The following is a 17,992-nucleotide window of genomic DNA, read 5'->3' on the forward strand; positions in this document are numbered from 1 at the left end:
GCCTATATATTATGAGGATTTCTCTTTTGTACCTTTCTCTCTCTCTGGACAACAGAGGGTTAAATATACAATCATCTTGATATATTCATCTGGTGCATGAGCAGCTGGCTGGGTGGGTGGGGGGGTTGGGGAAGGTGGCCCATAACCATAGGGAATCAGCAATCCAAGCTCTAGAGGAATAAATTCATAGAAGGAAAATCAAAAATTACAAGTTCGAGAACTAAATTTATATCCCAGCACCACCCAAAAGGGATAATTTTTGGAACATTTCAAAGGACTTCCAAAGTTATTTGCAATTAGTCCTAAAAATAGGTACAAAACATTTCAAATAGTCCTTAAAGCAGAGTGATGAAGAGCAGTTTTGTGAAGAACAAATATAACAGTGAGTTCTCAATCTCTCCATGGCTGACAGACGTCTTTGTGACCCTCCGAGACCAAGATTTAATTTCTTCCTGCCTCAGTTTTTCTGTCTAGAGAGCGGCAATAGTAAGACCTCCTTCTTTCCCGAGTACATTTGAACATTTATAAAATGCTTTTAAAAGCTTGATTTGAAATAAATACACACACAGAGGAGTGTGGACTTTTCAGGGTACTCTTGCAAAAGGAAACATCACAAAGCAATGCTCAGACACCAGAATCAAAGTATACGCATTAATTCTCTTCTTCTGTACACGGGCAATATTTACTAAACTTAGCTGGCGTTCATGATTTTTTTCCTTTTTGGAAAACACTGTGACTATTTTTCATTTAAAAACCTAATTACTTCAGTTAGCATTTTAAGATAAAGTAATTTGCAATGCCTACCATTACACCTTTTATTAACATCAAAGGACTGGTTCAGCCCATTACTAGTGGAAAAGCTACATATTGAGGAGATGTCCATTATTTTTATTTTACTAGCTAGTTCCATGATGGCAGTTTTGAATATTTCATTGTCCGTTTCTTCAATAATTGTTATGTCTAGTACATCTTATTTTACAAGGAAATTTTGCTATCACATCAAGTATCTTGCCAAAAATGCTGCTTGATGTCTATTTAGGAAAAGACAGTCCTTTCCACTATGTTTTAATTTATGTTTATTCAGAAAGTGGTACATAAGTAAGTTTTCAGATATTTTGAAGAAAATTTGACCAGTTAATAAACCAAAACCATAGTTATTAGACAGAGCAGTCCAGAAGACACAGTTTTATAAAATGACTTAGTAAAGCCACACTATCAGTGGAGCCTTTCCTGTTTTAAAACCTCGCCACAGACTACACCAAAGAACTAATTCCACTAATAAAACTGGAGCCAAACAAATTATCTTCAGATAAAGATGTCTACGAGAGAGACTTGCTAGTGTCTGATGAAAAATTTAAGAGCAGCATGGTATTCAAGGAATCTCTTTAATTATTGCCATCTTACTCTTGTGGCATTTTTAGCCTACACAGTCTATATACTTTAGGGTGAAAAAAATTATTCATTTTTTTTACATCAGAGAAAAACCTGCAGGTTTTTACTAAATACTCTATCTGTAGTATAATTGTTGAGTAAGGATAAGGCATTGAGCTGAATACCAGACTTCTAACACTAACAGTTTCTGCCAGTAAAGCATTTACTAATAGGAATTGAGGAACAAAAGCAACCAAGAATGCCTTTGCATCTGGAAACGGTTACAGAAACCAAAATGGTAACTGTGCATAAAGTAGCACAGTCAGATATCCCTAAGATTTTTTTTTTTTTTTAAGAACATGGGTTAGAAAAAGTATTTGACACTTTTGCCTTTTTTTTTGTTAATAGGAATATTTTTAAGTTGTAAGTTCATAAAAAAAAACTTTAGGTTTTTTCCCTACTTTATTATGAACTTTTGGAACAAAATTATAGCAGGCATGTAGGTAAAAATATTAAATTTCAGTCAAGCCAGAATACAGCTCCTCTCCAATCACTTTTGATAGCACTGAAGCACAAAGAAGCCCAGTTTAGAGAGTCCACATGTGTTTAATCTTTGATTAATTGAACAAAAACTAAGCGCCTCCAGACATATTTCTTTTAATCACAGGAAAGATATCTTTTCAGTTCCTTTGCTAGTAGGAGAGAGTCAGCAGATGTCTGTCTGGTCTAAAGGGAATTTCTCTTTCTCTGGAGAAAACAGTTTAAATAGGAGAGCAACAGCCATATGCTGACTATGCACTGCTTAACAGATGACGTAGAGAAGCATCTACTACCGCAGGGAGTGGAACAGGGCAGTTTTCAAATTAAATTTCTTTCAAATTCAAAGCAATCTGCTGAAATCAATTTGCATACAGGATGCAAGTTAAGTCAGACAGTTCTCATCAAAACAGCTCACAGACACAAAGATGCAAATCCGTCTTTGTCAGCAGTATGATTTTTAAGAAAGGTTTTAATGTGATGACAGTAAAAAGAAAGAAAATAAATTTTTTCATAATTTTAAGTACAGCTGATACTTTTGTTTTCTGGGGAGTTATGATTCAAAATAATATCATCTCATCGATACAAAGTATTTGCCAAAGGTTCTATATTCATACAGAAAAGGGTATGGCACAATGCAAATTTATCTCCAAATTTAGCTCAGGAGCAAGACTTTCAGTACTTCAGGAAAACATGTTTTAAAATGTAGGATTGAGGAAAAAAGCATGAGGATTACTAGTCAGCATTTTATTTGTCTGACTTTATTCTTTTGCCTATATCCTTTTGCCTACAGGCCTATATCCTATATTATCATCTAGCAAATGTAAACACTAATAAAAACTCTCCTTCACTTCATCTAGTTCTACCAAGACGTTGGGGGGTGGTAGGGGGTGGTGGTGTGGAGATCAGAGTTTAAAGCAGAAACTGGGGGGAGGGGGGGAATAATAGACATCTGTTAGTTGAAAACCACATGTAAAAACTCCCTTGGACAAGAGGAAGCTCACCAACCAGAAAAGAGAAAACAGCCAATGGTCTCAATTCATTTGATAACTTCCACCAAGGAGCTCCCTCTGAACTCTGCTTGAGGTTCCATCTTTCACAGCCCACAGGGCATACAGGCTTGAGACGTATCAAACAGCACGTCACCTAACAGTGTGGGAACGGGAGTATGCAGCAGAAACTGAAAACAGACTGTGGTACCAAAACCTCCATTTTCTTCTTCATGTAATTAGGATGTCTGCCTTTATTGGTGTTTATACTTGATGGTAACAGTCTGAATTGTCTTCCACAGGCTTCTGAATAGCAACAGCAAAACTAAGAAGAGCTTTGGTATTAATTCACTCTGTTGGTTAGATTCAGGAAAATTACTTACATGTCTATCTCAGGCTCATGCTTGGAAAGGTAGGGCCCTTTAAACCTGAACAATTTTAATTCAATTATTTTTTTTCTCTGAAACTAATGACCAGTAAGTCTAAATCTGCAAGACATAGCTTTCACCTTGTTCTAAGAATCGACTTCTCAGGTTTTGGTTCAAGGTTTCAGATAATCTTTTACCCATCAGAGTCGCCATTCCACAGAAAGACTGCCACCACATTCTTTGATTTATGAATTTGCTGAGCTACACGGCAATTTCTGGCAAGACTACAAAACGCATAATTTGCTTGATTATCCATCCCAGCATGGTCACCATAACATCCTAAATTACTCAGCAGCTTAAGAATAATCAGTATAGTCACAGTATCGTAACTGATCAAGAACTCTGTTGGTTAAAGGCAACCTAAATTCCTCTGTTCTGCATAGTTTCTGGGAAGATACAAATATGTAAGAACAGCTTTCTTGGGTCAGATAAAGTGCTCATGTAGCCTATTATTTTGCCCTGACCTTGGCATTCAGTTGCACTGAATAGGTATCTTTTATTTACGTGCTCTGTTTTTACATTAGTTGTATCTAAGTCTCATACGTATCAGCATCTAGAAAAAGCTTTCATTTGTTTTACCAGTATCATTGTTATCCACTAATAACATTGACCTGTGAACTGCTTTGAGTACAGAATTATCTGTAATGCTCAAATATGTTGACATACATCCTCAATAAAAGTCCTCTTAGTCTGCTTCCAAAATATATTGAATCTTAGCACTTCAGATCTAGTATGTAAGGCAGATACGGTAGGGGCTTCCTAACATCTCCATGGAACAACCAAAATCCTAAAACACTAATCTTGAACTGTAGACTATACAACCTTCAGATCTTTAAAAATTACTCTTACATATTCCCAAATAAATACAAGTTGTATTTTACATAATACATATAACAATTTTCCTTTAAGAATGGACTCAGACATAACTACAAAATGAAGTTCTAACATACCAAACTGTGTCAGTTAGGAAACAATATTTTAAGTTATGGCATTTCCAGTCAAGCTTTAGTGTTTTGTTTTTCCGTTGTTTTTTGTGTTTTAAATCTGTACATCATTTTATTCCTCAATGAATCTCAATGAATAAGTTAAACTTTTAACCGTCTCTACAGCATGAACACCCAGTAACTCTGATAAGGCACATTCCTTATTTTATTCATTTATTTAATGAGTACAGACAAGACTGAATCATCAAAACTTCACCAAGCAATACTAAAAAAAGATAACACTCTTCGTCTCCCTCGCTGCCCCCACAAGGGTGGACATTTGCCTGAATAAACTCAGTCTTTGAACAAAACGATAAATGAAAAACTCAAAACAGAAAGACCTTTTGGGACATCTTAAAACCAACTGCATACTTGAAACAAAAAACCATCCACAACTTTTATGAGTCTTTGCCAAATAAAATTGTAACCAACATAAACAGCACATGTTTGCCATACACAAGCTTTCATTATATCTTGCTGCAAAGTACTACTTAGAGCATGCAAGTGCAGCAAATCAGCTCTTTCTAGTAGGAACCTCTGTACCAGCATACTCTGAAATCTATCATCCGTCCTCAGCAGCCTACAAATGGTGGGGAGACTCTCTTCCCAAATAATTTACTGTGGCACGTTCACTGCTGCTAACAAAGTTCAGAAAGAAGCTCCAGAACCTATGGTGGAAGTAAAAAGCAGTAAAAATATAAAATAAATAAATAAATAAGACCCGCTTTTGACTTGGCATGAATAGATATTCTTCCAAATGAGTCCCCAGGCAACCAACTAAATCTTAGCTGTCTTCACTGTAGGAGTGTTTGTTTCAGATCCCATATAACAGATTTGATTTCAAACAACCGACATGGAGGCAACGCCTTTAAAGCCAAAGGAGTCTTAATTTACGTGTACTTTGTACACAGAAATTCTTTCTATCATCACTGGAATGGAAACAATTTTAAATACATTAATACTTCTAGAAGAAATGTAGTTTGAGTTACTGTATATCATCAAAATAAGTACAATTTCTTCTGATACGTTTATCAAGCACTACATGGAAGCTGCAGCATGCACCATAGTGTGTGGCTACTGGCCCACTGCAAAGAGGACACAGAGCAAACAAAGCGATAAGTTAAAATTGAGCTAATAAACCTTTTAGTGAAGTGGCAGTATGGATCATGGCTCTAGTAGCAACGTTCCACCAACAAGTGAGGGGGGCTGCCCTACCCGAGACAGAGAGAAAAGATCATACTAAAGATCATACTAAAACTAACAACAAATACCATAAGAAACACTGAAAGGTAGTCAACAAAAGTTGAGGGTATTTTTTCCCTGATCTGATGAGGTATGAATGGTAAAACAGCATGCAAATTAATAAAGTCATTAAAATCATTTTAGCACAGCTTTTAACACCAAAATTCTTAAAGTTTTGTTAGTAAGAAATGTGAAAATATAGTAAATGAGGTAGCTGTTGGAAGCACAGAAAATGTAACAGCATTATCCAATACATACTGCTGTTAAGTGTAGTCACTTATGTATCTATTGGTCATGACAGCAAATAAACGGAACTGTTCTGAGGTTCACCTCATGCTAAGATGCTATGGCCTGGTAGGACAATATACTGCCAACGATATATTTGGCTCCTCTCTTCAATGAAGAAAAGAACAAATGGTTTGGTTAAAAAGGGCATATTTTTCTCTGAGGCCATGGGTGCCTCAAATTGTGGAAATTCTGATACATATCCAAAATGTTTTATTCATTGTCATGCAACTGCAGAAGGGAGTAACCTGTTGTTTGCCCGATTCTTTTAACACATCAGTGATTGCACATAAGGTATAACTTAAAACACAGAACAGTTATAAAAATTTTGACAGTATTGCATAACTTGCAGCTAACAATACAAACAATAACTCAGGGGGACCCTATCTTGCCCAAAATTAATGGAAAGTGAGAAAGAATGTTACAGCTAATTGAACAGCTCATATTCTGCATAACACAGGAAAATGAAGCACAGCAAAGTCATCACTGATCTTTAGATTCTGTAGAAACCCTTCTTCATCTGCCAAAGGAATTTCAGAACAACAGGGGATATTTCATTTTACCAACAATAATTAACGAGGCTGCTGATGAAACCATCCTCTTCGCAGGATGGTTAACTATTTCTTGTAATTCAAAGGAACTTGGAAGTGTTTTTAACCATAAGACACCTACGCTGACTCTATGCCATTTTTATTCCCTTTAAATCATTTTAAAACTGCAACAAAGCATTTTTAGAACTAGAACAGTCATCTAATGTACTGAAGGTTATGTTACAACGATGACAAAGCTACACATGAAGGAATCATTCCAAATTCCCTGGTGATAAATATACCTCTTCTCTAAAAAAAAAAAATCATTATGACATGGCAAGGGGTGAGGGGAAAGAAAAGGAAATAGTCTAATTCAGTGGGAAACATCAGATTTTATATCTCAATTTCATAAAATAAAACCATCTTAAAGTAATTCAGCCACCTTCTCTGAAACCTGACATGGGTCATGTGTGGATTGCTTGCACGAAGATAAGTTCTGTTCATAAGGAACATGAACACAGAGACTCAACACATTGCCTTCACATGTTGGGACAACCCAATTTAAAGACAATCTAAAATCATGAGTTCTTTCCACCAAGCAGAGGAGATCACCCTAGCAATTTCTGTTCTCATTTGGAGTCTCCTGATTTTATTTTTTTTCTATTTGTACCATACTATGAGTTCAGACTGAAATTCTTTAAATGTGTCACTATTTCATTTTTAAACCATGTATTAGGACATTCATGGAGGGCTGTTAGGACAGCCATAGAAGGCTCATGAAAGACCAATTTTTCTAACCCTAAACTAGGAATATAATGGTGGTAATAATATAATTAAACCTAAGTACCGTAGAAGCTATAATATTTAAGCGATTCAATTTGCTGCACTGCTGGATTTTCTGTGCACCCTCACTCCTCTGTCTCCTTTTGTGTTTGGTTGATTGGTATTAGAATTTAAAGAAGGTGTACAGAGTAGAAATATTTATAAAATATGAATATAAAACCTTTCTATTTTGTTAGAGAGGTTTAATGGGACAAAGAAATTCCTTCTCTTTCACCCTACTTTCACCTTTTTTATAGGTGAAAATAAACACAACTGGGTCAGCCTTCTTTAAAATATGGGAGGTTTGTAAAGCATCTGCTATTCTCATTAGGTCTACCTCAATATGTCACAACATCGTTTTCATTTAATTAAAAAAATAAAAAGGAAAAAGTACAAGGTTCACTACTCAAACTTTCAGGGATGCAATACTACTACACTTAAGAGGGAGCACATGCATGCAAACACACACACACACTAGCATCTAGAAATACGACAGTAAGTTTCAAAGAAGTTATTTTAATTTCTCCACGTTTTATCACTCACTCTCAAGTCTCATTAGAGCAACTAGTTTTCCCTAGCAGTGTCATTAGTGGGATTTCCTAGTAGTACTAATAAATGACATCAGCTCCAAAGTTACCAGGGAGTTGGTTAGTAAAGGAAATAGAATATCTGAAGAGTAAAAATAAGGCTCTATGCATCTTTAAAAATTAGGCAGGGTCTTAAAAGGACTACACTGACATTGAAACTCTCAATGTTCTTCAACTGACTGTAATGGCAGAGGAAAGTAATATACACAAACTTGTAAAAGTAACTAAAATAACTGTTCTTGCTTTCCTCAAGCAGAGATAACTACATTATAAAAAACAGCACATTTGCATGCAACTGTGACCTCATTGCAAAGAAATTTCTCCTAAATTATGTTACATCTTTGGCAAAATATGCTTCAGAGGCAGTTTATAGTAATCCAGGCTTACTATGCAGCTGCAACTAGCATTAAAAGACTCAGGTTCAAGGTAAACCTACCACTGATAAATGGTAGGTTTTAAGAAGCATTAGCAACAACACTACTATTAAAACCTTCTACGCCTCAAGCAACTTTTGTTAATGCCATTGCTTCTGGTAAGGAATGGTATAGCTTCACTCAAGTTTTTTCACAGGTACATAGGAGCTTAACGAGATTCTTGTAAAATTGAGATTCGTCTTTCTTATATATGCACATAAGCATTCGAATAAAGTCACTTGTTTATCAGCAAGACATTAACAGCTCAGGTAACAAAATCTGAAAATTTGTTCATTAATTTCAGCTTGGCTTAAAACATTGATGTACAACGGCAGTCAGGAGGGCAAGTTTGCTAATGTAGCCTAACACCGTATAGACTGAACATATGATAGAAACAATGCACAAAGAAATATGACTTTTCATTGTAAGAAGGATATAACTGTTTTAGAACCACTGAACAGACAGAGCTGTTAACTCATCTTTCATATCAGTCCTGTGCTATGTAAGGTTTTTTGTTTGTTTGTTTTTAAAGTCACAGCACAGCAAGTCTATAACTGTGATATTCCTGGGATCTGATGTAGAAAATATTTGGAGTATTATCCAGAGGATATTGAAAACAAACATGAGCAAGCTTTCATACACAATAGCTTACTTTGTAAAGTACGTACACATGTATGTTACCTCTAACATCAATAACAGGGTATTTTACACAAATACTTTTGCAAAAGCATTGCTCTTGAGAAGCAAATCCATATATCAAAGGAAAATAGAAACGTTGTGATAAAAGTTACCCTAGAAATTTCATGGCAAAAGTGAAATACGTTTCTCTCAGAGAAACATCATTTGAAATAAAGATTCACGAAGCCACTGACCAGCAAACATAACCAACTTCATTTGCATTTGATTTTTCTTAGCATCCTCAAAAATCTTAAGAGTGGAGAAAGAAAGATGAATATACTCCTGCAGCTATTGTTGCCACTCTTGACACGCGTAGGTTTCCACATAATGCTACGTAACAGACACCTATGAGATCTGGAGATACAATTTTCCTCAAAAAGGAGTAACTGGAGGAAAACAAAAGAAAAAAAATCAAACACTGACTCAAACTGTCACACACCAATAACTGAATTTGATCTTGATCAGGTGCATCCATTCACCAGACAATTCTGAGAGATTCAAGCATACGAAGCAGCTGCAACCACCTTCCAGTCTGCTAATGCATAATTTTGCACTTTTCCAAAACAACTTCTACTTCTCTACTGCGAAAAATTGACTTTTGTTTCCCAGCTTTTTCTGTGATAGCCAAAACAGTCTCCAGCCCTTACTCGGAGGATCAAGCATGGTTCCATTTTGTGCTCCCACCTGTAAAAGCTGACATTTATAGAGAGAATTACCCCGTTTCATTCTGACAGGGACATGCCCTTTTTCACGTTCTTTAGGACCTTTCACCACTGGAGAATGCGTCACTGGTAGGCAGTAATCCAAAATCAGTTACATTCCTCAAAAACAAAACACAGAGCTAATTTAAGTAGGTCTCCAGCGATCAAAAGGCTGAGTTCAGGAAGTCAAGAAGAAGGAGGCAAATGGACTTGTAGCAGCCTAAGTCTGAAGGATGACTACAGACTGTTATCTGATCATCCCATCGCACACCCTTCTCTGGGCTACCCTACTGAAACTTCATTCTACTGCAAATTAAGTTTGAACACATACAAGCAAGGCTCCATTTCAGAAATTTTGTGGTAATAACATTTCAAATAAAGATGAAACCAGACAACTACAAAAAAAACCAAAACACCAACAATTAAACAGGAGTTACATCTCTTATTTAATTCACTTGTAATTCAGCTTTCTGCTGAGTTCCTATTTATGCAAATTTATATCCTTCCCATTTATGATGATCTTACAGATCTAAATGACACAGAAAATGTCGTGTAATATTAAATTACACAGCTATTTTGCACAGAGCTGTGTAGCTTCGAACAGTTTTACTAGTCTCTAAAGTGTCTGAGAGATTTTAATTCTTGAAATATCAAGTGGCTAGCTATTTGTTTACGGAAAGTTACAGTCCCTGCAACATAACTGAACGGAATATAGTCAGTGGTGTTCAAGTACTTGTTTCGCAGATGTAAGAAAGATACCACTTTTCACCAGCCAGAAGGATTATTTTGTTTTTAAGACTTTTTTTTGGGGGTGGGGTGGGGCATGTTTTAAGCAAATAACCACAGAAACTGCAGGAAATACAGCTGCAAAAAATACTTCTATGTATATATAAAATAACATTATGGAGAAGATGTAACAAATCCCCAAAGCTATGAGTAGGCACATGGGATCTTCAAACATATTGGAAGGGTCAAAAGAAGCAGAGACTGAATTCAATTTGCTGATAATAACTGGTATTTAGATCATGTTCAATGGTATTAATTGAGGACTACACTATCATGACTGAGATACATATCAGTGGAAGAAAAGGCGGCATCCTTAGAATTAAATGGTGTGCACACCTTAGTCAAGTCACTAAAGAAAGGTTGGAGAATAGAAAGGAACAAAGCAGAGAAAAAACTTTCTGCAATTTTATGATTTATGATTTTAGTCTCTCCCCCACTGTGGCTATCACACCTAAAGCTATTTTTAAAGTTTTAAAATACACATGTATTTAAGAAGAAAAAACAGTTTTTAATATATTGCACTTGAGAAATTTTTGTAGATTTGAAATCCCTCTATGTTTCCTTCTTTGCAACTGTGGAATCTATGCACAGGGTACTCAAGGAACATGTCCACCTAATCACACAGGCAACAAATTCTTTGTGGACTATCTCAAAGATGAGCATTGGAACTGCTTTAAAAAAAGTTATCTGCAGGAAGGAATAACAGACATGAAAATTTTAGTATTAACCTGAACCAGAAGTCAAATCTACACATCCATTGAACAGTGAAGGAATGTCATCTAATTGAAGTTGTTACTATAAGAAGTGAGGGAAGAAAATGCTATGACAAATTCCCTATCACATTATGAAACAAACTGGTGAAGACAGGAGCTGGTTCTTCCTGCGAGAGTTAGCTGTTACAGTGCAGAAAATGCTTCTGCTTTCTATGTTTCACAAGTTTTTTGGTTAAACTTGCAGCACCAAAACATATAACCAAATGAGTACTCAAAATAATCTTCTGTACTTTGCAAATGGAAATGGAATAAAGGCAATTTTACTCCGTAAACATACAAAAATTAAACTATAACATAAAGATTTCTTAAACAGCAACTGTCTGTGACTACACGTATACAAATGTAAATGCTGTGGTGCTGAAGACAGGTGTACTGAGAAGCTAATCAAAAGTTTGCTGATCTGCAGCAATCCACTGTGAATGTAGCTATAGTTTATGATGACGATAGCGTTACACCTATAATGCACAGATTTTGAATGTAATGCAAATTTATTCCACCAACCTTCAGCTCTTTCCTTGTTCCTCATCTCTTCTGTGCTATTTAAAGTGTTTTGGTGCTTTTGCAGTGTCACATCACTACCTTTTCTATTAAAATCATAACCTTTCTGTTAAAATTCTTTGTCTATAATCTGCTGGTATACAATTAAAACTGTATACGATTACACCTACAAATCTTATTTCCAAATATAGATCATGATTCCCTCCGCCTGCCCTTACAGCATTGCTGGTGGTTATTTTCTGACACTAGCCCTTGATACGAGAGTAATTTTGAGATGGATTAACAATTTAATGCTATACTATTGTTAGGTGGTGTGACATTTGAACCCCTTTAAGACGACAATCAACTTTTATTTTTTTTGTCTTGGTGTTGGCAAAGGCTCTTAAAAAAAATTGTGGTGATATCAATATTTTGCATTCAGACCCTGTCCATTAGACTCTACTGTAATCACATGAAGATGACTTGAGGCAGGGCTGACAAACGCATTTAGCAACTACGTAGCAGTTGAACTGATGCACGCCATAGTGTATCAACTCCTGAAGTCTACCTCATGTTTCTGGGTTCTGATGAAAAATTGTGGAAGACACAGAAACACTACATGCATTTCAAGCATTACTTCAAGGTACATCACAAACCAAAAGAATGTGAAATAAGCATAACTGTCCATGCTGCTTTGCTGCATGGACAGAACATTAAAACTCATTTTAAGAATCAACAAGCAGTGCTATAAAGTAAACAACAGCAATTAAGATAAAAATCAAAATCTCTTAAACATTAACAGTGACTCAAAATTACACCTACAAGATACTGGATATAACATTTGGGAGTAATCAATCAACAGATAATTTAAACAGGTTATACATTTACTGGATAAGCATACTTCCAGCTAGCCAAACACTACTTTTATCACTGAAAGCAGTAACAAGGAAACAGCATGGTCATAGATCGTAATCATGTGTATTTACTGTATTATATGTGACGCTCAAGATCTTTCTGGTGTAAGAATGATGAAAGTCCTTGGGATTTTCTGTGAATGTGAGCGAGACTAGACAAAGGGCTCAAGTAAATGCACAAATTTATGGTCTATTTCCTTTGCCTTCTGTGAGAGTTATGAAAATCTAGCTCTTCTTCTATAGTTATACACCTATGGTGGCATTTATTTAACTCGTCTAAAAGTTAGGAGCCTCATCAGAGCCAGTTAACAACATGAATTGTTTAGTCAGAGACATCAGTGTTTTCAGAGAGCGACTCACCCTGTTTTGTGCTAGCTCTTCAACATGACACCAGATGAATTGCTACAGATTACAGAGGAAGCCTATAAAAGCAACTTAAAATAGATACCTGATTTTTGAATTGCAAGGTTTCCTCTCATAATTCAGTACTCCAAAACTGATATTTTTTGACCTACACTTGTCCCTCCATATGAATGCTTAAAATCCTTTCATGTACACTCTCTTCCTTTAAAATAAGTAGAGTTTAAAGGGTATACAGGAAGAGATAAGCATTACAAAGTGATGTGAACATACTTGACTGCTCCTTCCGTTGGCTAAATACTTAGAACTAGAGAGATAAATTGTGGGCCACTTCTTTTAGAGGAATAAAAATTGTGTTTCTAAATCTGCCATTATTTTTTCTAGTGTTTATTTGTGCAACAACAATTCCAAATGTACCCTATTAGATCAAATCCTGGCTATCCTGCCCCCTCTTACAAATTGCATTTTGCATAGTTATCTGGAGAGAAAAAAAACATCTATAAATTGAAATTAAGTGTACAAAATCTAACAAATATTAAGTAATCATAATTGCATGGAAGCATAAAAGTAGTGAGAACACACAAAAATGTCTACATTTCTACAGTGATATGATACCTCTTCTGACTATTTTTCTATTTTCCTATCTCTATATCAATAATAATTAACCATGCAATTCCTTCATTGCTTTTAAGTCAATGCCTCAGAGGCAACTCACACTTATTTTTTTAATCTTCAAATAACATCAAAGCAAGTGGCTGTTACCAAAGACTGGAGAAAAAAAAAAAAAAAAAAAAAAAGATGTACTTACTTGCCACCTCCAGCGATGCATTATGACTTACAGCTTCCCCAAGGTAATTCCTTGCCACACAGACATAGACCCCTTCATCTGGCCTACTCTTGCGCCCGTGGACTATGCGTAAGAAAAATAAAGATCCGCTGGGCAGCAGCATGCGGTGGGAGCGTGGATCATCCTTGTCCGTTTCCACTCTTTCCCCTCCCTTGTACCACTCGATGGTGGGGGTTGGTCTTCCTTCTGCTTTACAGTTTAAAGTTGCCGGTTCTCCTTTGGAAACAATTAGATCAGAAGGGTGTTCGACAATTCGAGGTGGGAAATCTTCCTGCCGAAGACGGGAGCCTGCAAGATAAAAACACAAAGTTTTCTTAGGAGATTGTTGCCAGGTACAGTCACTGTGCTGTGCAATACAACTACTTAACCATTACCCTGGATTACAGGATTTAATAAGAACAGCTATTAACATCTTTTTAAAGTGGAAGAAAAAAAAACCCTTAATGCACTTCATTGTGTGCAAGGTTCTCCCAAGTGAATACATTCAAAAGTATTTTTTCAACAGGCAGCCTACATTAGTGAATTAAATTGCCATGTTCCTAAATCACATCCATTTTTATATTGATCTATTCATGTACATAAATTTATACATACATGCACGCGTATATGTAGAACTACGAAAAACTAATCCTACCGATATTCTACAGACATCAGACCATCTCTACCAGCAAAACTGGTACTGCTCTAATTCATAACACAAAGTCATAGTCAACCTCATTTGACCTTTTGGAAAGTCCATTAATTCATGCAATGTCTGCAGAGTGAGTCTAACATCTCCAGCACCCACAAAGTTGCTTTATTTTACTTGTACTATCAGCTCTTTACAGTCGCTTGTTAAGCGGTACCATACAGGTACTGCTTGGAGTGCCTGAGTGCTTCTTACACATCTTGTGTCAAGGAAAACTAGAGCAACTTTTTACATTATAAAATTTTTCACTGTCTCTAATCTAGAAGTCTGATACAACATGAGACAACAGTACCAGGGATAAAAGAAAAGTTACAAGCAAACAAGATATTCTTCTAGAAAAGCATTCAATTTCAAACTAATTCAAACTGCAAGCTGATAACTGGCATGAAAAAACCTATAATAGTCTGGATAGACATATACCACAGAAGAATATGGCAAACAACTGGGTGCCCAAGAATTCCAAATTAGGAATAAGCAGCTAGCAAAACTTTCAGGGATTTAAACTGTTGACTCAATTTCATATTACTATTTCCCTCATTTCTCTTTCTTGATATACAACTTTGCCATGGATAAAATTAGTCTCTTGGGTCACTAATTCCCAATTATTAAAATTTTAGATGCCAAGATTCTTTATTAACATTAATAACATGTTTTTTTGAACAACTGTGAAGCGCCAAAAAGAAATACAAGATCTATTCACTGCAGATTAATAGACCATAAATCAGTATGGAAAAAGGGAAGGAGACAAGGAGACGAGAGTCCCAGAGAGAGCTCTGTTTTCAATATGTACTATATGTGTGTGTATGAGTGTAATATATATATTTTACATATACATAAATTAAAAATATTCTAAAATGTAGAACTTTCATGTGAAGTTTATTTCACATTTCCTTCACCTCAAGATAATCGATTCAAATTAAATGTTACACTAATCAGCTAGTGCTAACTGCACATTCCCAAATCTCTGGTAGTATGGCTTCACTACATTGAAATATGTTTGCATTCTGTATGCAGTAAAAGAAGATAGTTTTATATGAACATTACGGATCATTAAATACAAGATAACTCAAACAGTAATAAACGTACACTTTAGTCCTTTGAGGAAAGATAATATAAGTAGCATTGTATTAAGGACTATATTCCTAAGAAGTATTTGATCATTTATCTATTTTTCCTGATTTCTGTTCAGATATTCATAATATTGCAAGATTCTGTAGTACTTAAAGCAAACAAGTAATTATATTTTACGTTTACTTTTACCTACAACAACTGCCTGAGACACAAAAACTAAAGCATGGGCAGGCAGAATGGAAGCCAGGAAACTCCCACATCTTTTTGCTGGCTACACACCACTGTGCAGCGCAGCCCAGCCCCGCGCGTCACTATAAAGTGAGATTTTGAGCTGCACCTCCTAGAGGTAGGGCACAGGCCAAATCCAGTGAGAGGAGAGCTAAAAGTAGAAGAGAAGAAAATTGTGCCAACCAGCACCGGTCTTTCGCAGTAGCTAAAAAGCCTCTAATATATTTCTGTTTGCCCCGAGAGCACATCTCAGTCATTGCAAACTGCATTTCTGTCTACTCATCCCGACCTTTCACACAGCTTTTGTGAAAAGCCCCTCATGCAATAATGCTGCCCTCACAACTGGGGTGACCAACTTTAGATCTCTCTTTCCAAGGTAAAAATGCCTAGACAGGGATAAAAATCTTATTTTGTTTATACTTCTGCTCACTTATTATGTACTTCACAAGGAAAGGCACAGAAACAAAGGATTAGAGAACTAAAAGCAATTGTTATAAGTCACTCTGGAATTATAAAAATCCAAGTTCAATGTAAAGTGTTTCAAGATAGTTAAGAATTGTTTTAAAAAACAAAGTTTGCACATATGCTAGTATGCATCACATTCGTATTTTCACAGATTATGCTAGTCAACCAGCACACAATATAGTACAAACCTCCTATTGTTTCTGTCAGCCTGGCCCAGACCACAAATAAATGAAATACCATTTTCAGATATATTGCATGCACACTTTCCACACTGACATTCAAGTCACTGTACACTAACTTCAAGTACTGCACAGAATGAAAGTTTAAAGACTGACCTCTAAACTTTCTTGAAAACTGAGACTCAAAACTCTTAGGGGGGGAAAAGTCCTCAGGAAACTCCAGGAATGCTCGTATACTTTTAAAATTTATTTGCTGGGTAACATTAGAGGAGTTAAAATGACAGAAATGTCCATTAAAATATATATATATATATTTTTATCCTAGCATTTTATAAAGTAACATTTCTCTAGAAAATTTCATTAAATTGCTTGAAGCAGAAAGGCACAAAAGTTGCATGAGTAGTTGACTGGCACATAGTGAGCATTAACCACAGATTTAGTGACAACTGCCTGAGGGATATAAAGGCCCTGACAACCAAGTTATAATCTTTCTACATATCTACACTTTTTTAAAAAAAAAAAAAAAAAAAAAATCTTTCTTTCCTTTTAGCCTAGTTATTTAAGCTGCATTTACGTTTTACTGAGAAGAAGCAGCTTCAATTATCAACATAAATCTTACAGTGGGCACCAATCCTGTAATTTTCTTGTCAAAAATCCTTCCCAAGGGGATATTTGTAAAAAAAAAAAAAAAAAAAGAAAAAAAAAAAAAAGAAGCAGAACACCTATTACATGCTGGATCTGCCACTAAATATACAACAGAGCTGCTTTTTCTTTCCCCCAAAGATGACAGCACTGGGTTATGGGAACTAACCAACTCGTGTTCCCTGCTTTTATTATAATTCAAGTCTTTCATAAAAAGTCAACAGGATGCCACCAATTAAAGTATGCCATACTAATTATTTCATGCTGCTACTTAAAAGAACAATTATATGAAATCATGTTTCCAGTTTCTTGGACTGTGCCACAACTATTTTTACAAGAATTCAAACACTGAAATAAACAGATGTGAAGGTTCAAAGAAAGTTAGCGTTACATGAATGCTAAACTCATAGAGGCAAGATTTGCCATTATTCCCACCTTAAAACCTCCTGTTGGTAGCATATACAAATACAATGTATTGAAAAATAGCAGGGAATGTGTTTAAACGGGAAAGCTGCTGATATCAGGGGTACAAACACTGTGCTGTTCTCCTTTAGGGGGAAAACAAAAAAGTTATGTGCTACTGGAACAAAGTGCCTCAAATTTGAACCATGCAGCCTAAGACAGTTAAAAATCAAGACCATATCTACAGTCAATCTAAACTTCAGCTCCGATAGGTATGGAAAACCTGATTTCCCAAGATCTATATATCTAAGTAATAATTTATCCTATGTCTTATAAAAATGCTGCATGACAGACTGTGTCTTTAGCCAAGTGCCAAAAAGCCAGTATACTCTTGGCCCCATTTCTTTTCCATTTCACAAGTACAGCATTTAACACTGATTTTCAGAGCCAAGATCTCAGCTCTTTTATTGAAACGCTTTACATTGCAACATAAGACCTGAGTGATTGGCCTAATTACTATCAAAGTTATTAGTAAAATGTTAACAAACAAAACACAGGTTTAAAATCAGCGTTAGGCGACTCTTCAAATAATTA

The 17,992-nt window shown here is 35.8% G+C and overlaps 1 protein-coding gene across 1 annotated transcript in view; it reads right to left on the reverse strand.

Annotated features, from left to right (window-relative positions):
- The window catches only part of ROBO1 (roundabout guidance receptor 1), a gene marked incomplete at both ends in the record, with an annotated part of 537,364 nt that overhangs the window by 259,318 nt on the left and 260,054 nt on the right, over nt 1–17,992 (reverse strand). Inside the window, one exon of the mRNA XM_082336493.1 lies at nt 13,685–14,011. Within this exon, the coding sequence (XP_082192619.1) occupies nt 13,685–14,011 (327 nt within the window). The remainder of the gene's footprint in view (nt 1–13,684; nt 14,012–17,992) is intronic.

Source organism: Platalea leucorodia (genome assembly GCF_965183815.1).
Source record: "Platalea leucorodia genome assembly, chromosome: 2".
In the NCBI taxonomy this organism is placed as follows: Eukaryota; Metazoa; Chordata; class Aves; order Pelecaniformes; family Threskiornithidae; genus Platalea; species Platalea leucorodia.